The sequence below is a fragment of the Myotis nattereri genome, assembly GCF_964212035.1.
Source record: "Myotis nattereri genome assembly, chromosome: 3".
Taxonomy (NCBI): domain Eukaryota; kingdom Metazoa; phylum Chordata; class Mammalia; order Chiroptera; family Vespertilionidae; genus Myotis; species Myotis nattereri.
The window spans coordinates 33,215,281-33,224,881 of NC_138077.1; the positions used below are offsets into that span (position 1 = coordinate 33,215,281).

The 9,601-nt window shown below is 41.1% G+C and overlaps 1 protein-coding gene across 12 annotated transcripts in view; it reads left to right on the forward strand.

Moving 5' to 3' along the window:
• Nucleotides 1-1,484: 1,484 nt before the first annotated feature.
• The window catches only part of ECT2 (epithelial cell transforming 2), a gene marked incomplete at both ends in the record, with an annotated part of 62,130 nt that continues 54,013 nt past the window's right edge, over nucleotides 1,485-9,601 (forward strand). For 4 of the 12 annotated variants that reach the window (XM_081087296.1, XM_081087298.1, XM_081087300.1 and 1 more), the window contains 5 exons: nucleotides 1,485-1,611; nucleotides 2,312-2,391; nucleotides 4,360-4,542; nucleotides 5,571-5,660; nucleotides 8,467-8,574. In XM_081087296.1, coding sequence (XP_080943422.1) covers nucleotides 1,485-1,611; nucleotides 2,312-2,391; nucleotides 4,360-4,542; nucleotides 5,571-5,660; nucleotides 8,467-8,574 — 588 coding nt within the window. Of the gene's footprint in view, nucleotides 1,612-2,311; nucleotides 2,392-2,496; nucleotides 2,590-4,359; nucleotides 4,543-5,570; nucleotides 5,661-8,466; nucleotides 8,575-9,601 lie in introns of all 12 variants that reach the window. The other 8 variants (XM_081087290.1, XM_081087295.1, XM_081087294.1 and 5 more) reach the window with 7 other exon arrangements.

Below are 9,601 nucleotides of genomic sequence, written 5' to 3' on the forward strand. Positions count from 1 at the left end.
TTGGCCGTGGCTGCCTCCCGCGAGGAATGGCGGTAACGGTGAGAGGAGCCGGAGTTTGAAGAAGTGGCACTTCCCGGGCGCTTGGTGAGAGCGGTGAGGCCTCTGGGCCGGAGCGGGGGAGCGGGCGCGGGCTCGCGTCCCGGGAGCTGCGGGCTCCTTTGCGGAGGTCCGACAGCCCCGCCCCGGTGACCGCGGAATCCGCGCACCCTTGCCGGGTCCCGGCTCCGGGAGCTGCGCCGCCGTGTTCCTGGCGCCGGGGCGTGGCGCGGGGTGGGAGTCGAAGCCCGCCAGGTACCGTGCCCTTCGCCGCCGCTCACCTGCCGGCTGTTTCTTCCGGAGGAGCCCGCGGGGGAAGGGAGGGAGCTGGTGGGGAAGGGGGCCTGGGCCAGCCGCGCCGCACCCGCTGGGGTCTTATCTCAGGACGCAGTGGTTTCGCTCCAGGATTCTTCGGGGCCGGCTTGTCTGCGGGCGGTTCAGTTGGTTCATAAAATGCCAACCCATCCTGCCCCATCCGCCTTCCCTCTACCCCCCGCCCCCCCATCTCCTTCCACCACCCCCTCGGGCCCGCGCGCCGCCGTCCTCGGTGCAGGTGTGCATGGCTTAGTGGTGAGAAGCGCAGTCTCTGGGGTCAGCCCGGGGTTGAACCCCAGCTTCACCACTCACGTGACGTGGGGGAAGTTACTTAACCTTTCTTATGCGAGGTTTCTTTCTCAGCTGGGAACAGTAACAGTGCCCGCCTCTTAGGATTGTTGTAGATAGGAAATAAACACAAGGGTGAGAACGATGTCTGCCACATGTGAAGGGTTAAATAAATCTTGTTAATCGTAGTGTTATATCATGTTATCAGTGTTATTAAAGTTGTCAGTTACACCAACGACATACCCAGTATTGCATTTAGCTCCCCCCACCCTGAAAGATGATTGCCTAAACACTAAAAAGAAACCAAGTGTGAATATTTTGGTTAAGTGACAATTAAAAAATATATATATATATTTATTGATTCAGAGAGGAAAGGAGGGAGAGAATCACTGATGAGAACCATTGATCGGCTGCTTCTTGCAGCGCCCCCTCCTGGGGGCAGAGCCTGCAGCCCAGGCACCTGCCGAGACCGGGAATCCAGCCGGGACCCCCTGGTTCCTAGGTGGATGCTCCACCGCAGGGCCTGCGCGCTCTTGATTGTTATTTGTACCATAGTCTACTGAGGCAGGTACTGGTGGATTTCTGTTATAGAAGAGGAAACCGAGGTTCAGAGACGTTGAGTGAACTTTCTTTGGTTCAATATTAAGAAAAATGGGTGCTGATGCTTTTTATTCTTTTATTTTTTATTTTTAAAATTTTTCTTTTGCTGAAAAAGAAAAAATTTTATAAAAGAAAAATTTTATAAACTCTAGTATAAAAGCAGAGTTTGCCCAAAGATCATGTTTGTTTCATGTGTTCTTATTCAAATGTATTCTTTTTCTAGTGAACTTAGAAGAGTACGAACAATGGCTGACAATAGTGTACTAACATGTGCTGGGAGGGCAAGCTTGGCAGACTCTTCCATTTTTGATTCTAAAGTTATTGAAGCTTCTAAGGAAAACTTACTTAATGGACCTACTTTGTATGTTGAAGGTAACTGTGCTTTCAAACTGCAAATCACTGTTTTAATACTAATCTTATTGACTAGAGACTTTCTTATTTAACTGTAACGCTGTTAAGTTAGAGTACAGGTATTCAGTAAATATTTGTTGACAATCTTTACACGACATAGCTTTAAAAAAATTATCTTTATTGTTGAAAGTATTATAGATGCCTCCTGTCTCCTAGCCCTCAGTGACCCCCCTACATTTTTTATTGTATATCCATACAATATTGTGCACTCGGAAACTAGACAGATAGAAACAATGCGTCCCTACCTTGAAGGGAAGTCATATTGGATATTGCTTTTTCTGTATGTGAGGGCATCTAGCTGCACCATTGTTAGCTAGACTGTATTCAGTTATAGCTGGTTAGGTAAAAGACTTCTTCCCTTACCTCACTATGTAAATGGGTCTTTCCTAAATTTGCATGCACTGTTGATGAAGATGATTGTACAAGATATTGAGTGCTTTCTTTGGTTAGGAGGAGTGTTGATGTTTGTATGTATGTTCTCTTCCTTAAAATGGAATGTGGCCAAAATATTTTTTAATAAGCTGGGAATTAAGTAATTTTAGAGAATGTTATGATCTCAAAGATGGAAAATATAGTAGATATAGCCAAAAGTGGGAATAGGAACTACTGATTTTGATGTTAATTCCTGATAAATATATTTAAACATTTTTAATTTTAATAGAAGAAATGCCTCTGGTTGAAACAAGAGTGGTATTGGTTCAAGAAGCTGGAAAACAAGAAGAACTTATAAAGGCCTTAAAGGTATGGAGTTTTAAGTTTTTAACTTTTTTAAAAGGCTGTTTTTCTTCCATTAGGATGTAAATAATTTTATAGTTTTAATCTCATACTTAAGTCTCTTTTCCACAGACTATTAAAATAATGGATGTACCAGTTATAAAGATAAAAGAAAGTTGCCCTGGAAAATCGGATGAAAAATTAATAAAAAGTGTTGTTAATATGGTAGGTTCAGCATTTCATTGCATGTGGCATGCTGCACTTCCCTTGATTGTATTCTTATATTTCACTTATGGTGACGACCTAAATTAGGTGCAAGGTATATTGTGCACTCTGAAACTAGACAAATAGAAACAATTTTAAATTTATTTCTAAAATTTGGGTGTTTCTAAAACCCCAAACTATTGCACCTATTGCAAATAATGAAATCCTTATCATTTGTCATTGTTAAATTTAAATGGCATATCACGAATTTACAAAGATCTTATACTTTTCTCTAAATTCTTTATCTTTTTTCTCATTACCTTTATATTTATTCTAAATTCTTGCTGTATTTCCAAATTATAAATCATAATTATTGACAGTCATTAGGGAATTTGCCTCAGCATATGAAATATATTTAATTCTCTATACCAGCTGTAATAGTTTGTGAGGGCTCTCATACAAAATACCACACACTGGGTGGCTTAAACAACAGAAATATATTTTCTCATAGTTCCTAGGTCCAGGAGTCCAAGATCAAGATATTAGTAGGTTTGGCTTCTCTTGAGGCCTTTCTCCTTGTCTTGCAGATGGTTGCCACTTTCTTGCTGTGTCTTCACATGGCCTTTCTTCTGTGTATGCACATCCTGCTATGTCTGTGTGCCCCCCCCCCTCCCCCCGCAAATTTCCTTCTCTTTTAAGGACACAAGACAAATTGGATTAGGGCTCACCCATATGACCTCATTTTACCTTAATTATCTCTTAAAAGGCCCTATCATCAAATATGCGGTCACATTTTAGGGTATAAGGGGGTTAGTTTCAACATGAATCTTGGGGATACATGATTCAGCCCATCACATCAACTACAAAAGAAAGCCCAAATCATTTAACCATTCAGAATTTTGCTTTAAATGGTTCTCTTTTTTTGTTACATGGGAGTCATGTAGGTACTTAAATATCTTCATTCTTTTTCATTGATGTACAGTATAAAGTGGTAAACAGTAATTTGCTTTTCTATATATCCTTGCCATGCTGCAACTGCCATCTTTCTCTTACTTTCCTCATATATACTGAAATGATTACATTAATCTATATCCTTTTGGAAGATCTCAAATGCCATAGTTTTCTATTTTTTCTAAAGACTTTTGTTTGTACAAGAAGGAACTATATGTATGGCATCATTTTCTTGGTTAGATTACAGTGGTCGGCAAACTGCGGCTCGCGAGCACATGCGGCTCCTTGGCCCCTTGAGTGTGGCTCTTCCTAAGCCTTAGGAGTTCCCTAATTAAGTTAATAACAATGTACCTACCTATATAGCTTAAGTTTAAAAAATTTGGCTCTCAAAAGAAATTTCAATCCTTGTACTGTTGATATTTGGCTCTGTTGACTAATGAGTTTGCCGACCACTGGTAAAAGAAAAGCAATAGCGATTATCTTAATGCATCCTACTGTCAAAATGTGTGTGCTTAAATTCATCATTTTTATTTTATATGCATACAAGATTTATAATGACTATTAAGTCAAGTCAAAGCTTAGGCCTTTATAAGAGTAATCTTCAAAATTTAAGATCTTAATATAGATGGAGATATATGTATATGTAAAAATTCAAATCTACAACTAAAGAAATGACTGTTCACTCTTGAATATAATGTTCATTATGGTATGATTTAAAACTTAAGTTTTCAACAAATATAAAATTAAATTTTGGTATTGAATTTGTAGGTCTTAATTAGAGTTATATGAATTAATTATATAATACATTTTATTTCTATAACTACATAAAAAAAAATCAAGGAAATTAAAGTGCCCTTTGTAAAGATGGAATCAGTAGAAGAATATGAAAGTTTGGATTCTCCAGAATTTGAAAATGTATTTATAGTCATGGACTTCCAGGATCCTGTCTTTACTGAGTTATACAAGACTGATTGTAGAGTTATTGGACCACCAGTAGTATTAAACTGTGCACAAAAAGGAGAGGTAAGAAGAATATACATTTATTATAACTTTTCCAGGTTAAATTTTTATTAATGAATGTTGCGAAAATTGATAAGTAGAAAATTCCGTTAATTGTTGAGAATATGAAATATTTAAAATAGGAATAGTAGTAGCTAGTGTATAGTCCTTTCGTTTTTTTTTCTATTGTAATTTTTAGTAGTGAAAATCTAAGACCTTTGAAAGTTAGGCAATAAAAACTACATATATAATATATAAGAGTTGTAGCAGAGTTAGTCCCTATTCTTTGGTTTTATTGCTATGTTAAAAACTACATATATAATATATAAGAGTTGTAGCAGAGTTAGTCCCTATTCTTTGGTTTTATTGCTATGTTTTGCCATTCTAAAGCTTGCCTTACTAAAATTGCTGAAGTCATTGTGTTTTGTTATAGATACTAGTAAGAAGCACATGACAATCTTTAATTCTCTGCTTCGGTTAAGAAATGTTGCTTTCAGAAGCCAAGTAAAAATTTTAAAGCCCAAAATTAAATATACATATATAAAATGTTAAATATCTGTATATTCTTATTCTGATATATATGTGTTAAATTGGTTAAAATATTTACTGATTACTTCCATCTTTTTAGCCCAATAATTGGGAGCATATTTGGTTCAATTTTATGTTATATACCTAATATTTATAAATATTGGACCTGTTTTAACTTTAATTGGAAGCATTTACAGTAATCTATGGAGTCGGAAATTCTGTTTATTGATAATATTTCACATGTGACAAAGTACATTTTAGAACTAAAGGTTTGAATATATTTGTGTTTAATTTGCAAATTGAAGTGTGCTTAGATTATGTGTATCAAATATGATTTGGGAATTGTGGAAATTTTATTGTGAAATTAGCAATATTTTTGCTATTTTTATTGCATATTGAAAAATACAAGTAAATCTTTGGATTGGGATAGTTGATTGATAAGAGGGAAGATATTTTTAACTTGAGAAAGATGTATTCTATTTTCTACTATTAAGAAAGCTCATAGATTTAAAATTATTCTTCAGCCTTTGCCGTTTTCATGTCGTCCACTCTATTGTACAAGCATGATGAATCTAGTACTATGCTTTACTGGATTCAGGAAGAAAGAAGAACTAGTAAGTATTTCAAAACATTTCTATTCAAAGAATATTTTTTCCAGCAAAATATATTTAAATTGGTACTTTTTGATCATTGTATCCTGGTTTTATTTTCAATGTTTTGGAGAAATTACTATGTCTATACTAGTTTCAAATTTTGTGAAAAAATATTGTGAAGAGCCTTATAAAAAAACACAAATATTTTGTCTAGGATGGCTAGCATATGAATCAACAGAAAAACTTAGTAACTGTCCAATCTGTTTTAACTGCCTTTTCAATATCCTATTGGCCACATTATTTGAAGTTTTTGTGCACACAGTGCAATTTTTTTTTTTTTTTCCCCACACAAGTTCAGCCTTAAAGTATTCTTACTGCCCTGGAAATTCACAGAAACTGCTTTTCTTTTGTTTCATTAATCCTCACCTGAGGCTACTTTTCCATTGATCTCTAGAGAGAGTGGACGGGAGGAAGAGAGACAAGGAGAGAGAAACATTGAATGGTTGCCTCACACACATGCCCCAACTGAATGTGTTGGGGGTCAGGAATCAAGCCTGCAACCCAGGTATGTGCCCTTGACCAGAATCAAACCTGGGAATCTTCTATCCACTGAACCAAACTGGCTAGGGCTTTAAAAAAAAAAAATTGATTTCAGAGAGGATGGGAGAGGGAGAGAAAGATAGAAACATCAATGATGAGAGAGCATCATTGATTGGCTGCTTCCTGCATGCCCCCTACTGGGTATTGAGCTTGCAACCCAGGTATGTGCCCTGACCTCCTGGTTCATAGGTCGATACTCAACCACTGAGCCACACCCGCCTGGCTCACAGAAGCTTCTTTGATATGTAAGTTTCTATGTTGGAGCTAATGGAAGATTACTCTAATTTTGTGGGAAGAATCTTGGTGTGATATAACTTCGTGTTAAAAGTAATGTATTTAGCTGTGAAAGATAGCTTAAGTAAGTAAGTTTTGTGTGATCATCTTTACTAGCTTATCCTATCTAATAAAAGAGAAACATGGTAATTAGCGTACATCCGCTACCCTTCCCATTGGCTAATCAGCGAGATATGCAAATTAACTGCCAGCCAAGATGGCGGCTGGCAGCCAGGCAGCTTGAAGCTAACATGAGACTTGCTTGCTCCAGTGACGGAGGAAACCAACGTTCCCCACCTGCCTTGCCGGCCTGTGAGCGTGCAGTTTGAAACATTGTTACAAATATAGAAGCTAAACAAAACCCCAGAAACCTGCTTTCAGCCAGCCGGGATCTCAGAGCTGGAGTTGATACAGTGTTTCGATTATAGAACCCAAACAAACCAGATGCCTGCTTTCAGCTGCCGAGGCCTCAGAGCTGGAGCCAAGACTCAGAGCTAAAGCTGGCCCAGAATAAAAAGAAAAAGAAAAAAAGGAGCAGTTGGGAGCTTCAGTCACCTGCCAGCCTGAAAACAGCCCTCAGCCCCTCACCCAGACTGGCCAGGCACCCCAGTGGGGACCCCCCCCCCCCCGATCCGCCCTGCTCTGTGTGTGACAGGGGGTGGTGCCCCAACTCCCCTATCGGCCCTACTCTGTGAGTGACAGGGGGGAGCTCCCAACCCCCTGATGGGCCCTGCTCTGTGCGTGACAAGGTACGGAGCCCCAACCCCCCTGATGGGCCCTTCTCTGTGCGTGACAGGGGGCAGCGCCCCAACCCCCTGATTGGCCCTCCTCTGTGCGTGACAGGGTATGGAGCCCCAACCCCCCTAATGGGCTCCGCTCTGCGCGTGACAGGGGGCAGCGCCCCAACCCCCTGATTGGCCCTGCACTGTGCATGACGGGGTGGCACTGCCACCTCCTCATCGACCCTGCCTTGAGTGTGACAGGGGCCGGTGCCCCAACCCCCAAATTGACCCTACCCTGAGCGTGACTGAGGGTGGCATTGCAACCTCCCGATCCATCCTGCTCTGTTCATGACGGAGCGGCGCCCCAACTCCCCAATCGGCGCTGCTCTGAGCCCGACCAGGGGCTGCACCTAGGGATTGGGCCTGCCCTCTGCCGCCTGGGAGCAGGCCTAAGCCAGCAGGTCATTATCTCCCGAGGGGTCCCAGACTGTGAGAGGGCAGAGGCCGGGCTGAGGGACCTCCCCCTCCCCCCGAGTGCACAAATTTTTGTGCACCGGGCCTCTAGTTTTATATAATAAGCCTAATTTGCTAAGCGTCCGGTCGTCCGGTTGGCCATTCAACCAATCAAAGCATAATATGCTAATGATATGCTAAGGCTGCTCAACTGTTCGCTATGATATGCACTTACTACCAGGGGGCAGACAGTTGACCAGTCGACCAGTCGCTATGATGTGCACTGATCACTAGAGGGCAGATGCTCCGACCGGTAGGTTAGCTTGCTGCTGGGGTCCGGCTGATTGAGACTGGGTGAGACGGGCCAGACACGCCCTGGAGCCCTCCCACGGTCCCTCTGTGGCTGGCCAACCTCCCACGTCCCTCCCGGGGCCCAATTGTGCACCGGTGGAGTCCCTCAGCTTGGCCTCACCCTCTCGTAACCCGGGACCCCTCGGGGGATGTCGGAGAGCTGGTTTCGGCCTGATCCTGCAGGCCAGTCTGAGGGACACCACTGGTGCAGGAATTCATGCACCGGGCCTCTAGTCACTATATATAGTTTTGTGCCAGTAAAACAGATTTTCAGTTGTTTTGACGTAAAGTTTATACCTTTATAAAAATTCCTATATGTACCTTATAAAATAGAAAGTATTCAGTTAATGCTAAATAAGTTATAAACATAGTTTAAATTTTTATTTAAATTAATTATAAAGCTAATGTTGCTTAATTTTTCTTTTGAGGTCAGATTGGTGACATTGGTCCATCACATGGGTGGAGTTATTCGAAAAGACTTTAATTCCAAAGTAACACATTTGGTGGCAAATTGTACACAAGGAGAAAAATTCAGGGTATGTAAACTTGGGTATTTTTGTCTATTTCAGTATTGCATCATTCAGGATTAGATTTAATAACAACAGTCTCATCTATGTCCTATAATTTACTGAAGTTCAGAAATTCAATTTTTGCTTTATGTACATGTAGCAACATTTTTTTCTTTTTTCAAACGCTGTTTTTTGTTGTTAATCTTCACCTGAGGATATTTTTTCTTTTCTTTAAAGCATTTTATTTATTTATTTATTTTTAATCCTCACTGGAGGATATTTTTTCATTGATTTTTAGAGAGAGTGGAGGGGATGGGAAAAGAGAGAGAGAGAGAAAAAAAAGAGAGACATTGATGTGAGAGAGACATATCAGTTGGTTGCTGCATGAGCCCCAACAGGACCAGGAATTGAACCTGCAACCCAGGTACCTGCCCTTGACCTGGAATCGAACCCCTGACCCTTTGGTTCTTGGGCCGATGCTCTAACCACTGAGAACACTGGCTAAAACACAAAATTTTAAATCATAGGAGTGTGGTCTCAGGTTTTAAGGTGGCAATGGAACTTGATTTAGGTCTTCAAAGATGAGTAGGATTTTGAAGGTTTGTTGATGGATAACATTTCAGGCAGATGAATACTATTTGCAGAGGTTACTATGAGCATTAGTAAATGAGGGGGGTTGGGAAGTGATGAGAGAGATACATATCTCTCTCATCAAATAAAAGTGGTCTTTTATAAGAACAGAGCAGAGCTATCTTCCTATATAATAAAAGGGTAATTTGCAAATTGACCCTAATTGCGGAATGACCAAAACGACTGCTCGACCAGTCACTATGAGTCACACTGACCACCTCTTGGTCCCTTTCCCTGGCCGGCAGGCTCTGATCACCTGATGGTGAATGGGGAACCCGGGGGTGGGTGGCGGTGGGAGCTGGGGCCGGCTGTGGGCAGCCGGGGAAGATGGCCCTGATCGCAGGCCAGGCCTAGGGACTGTACCCGTGCATGAATTTTGTGCGCCGGGCCACTAGTGTTTTTATAAAATTCTCCCAAGTTTTAA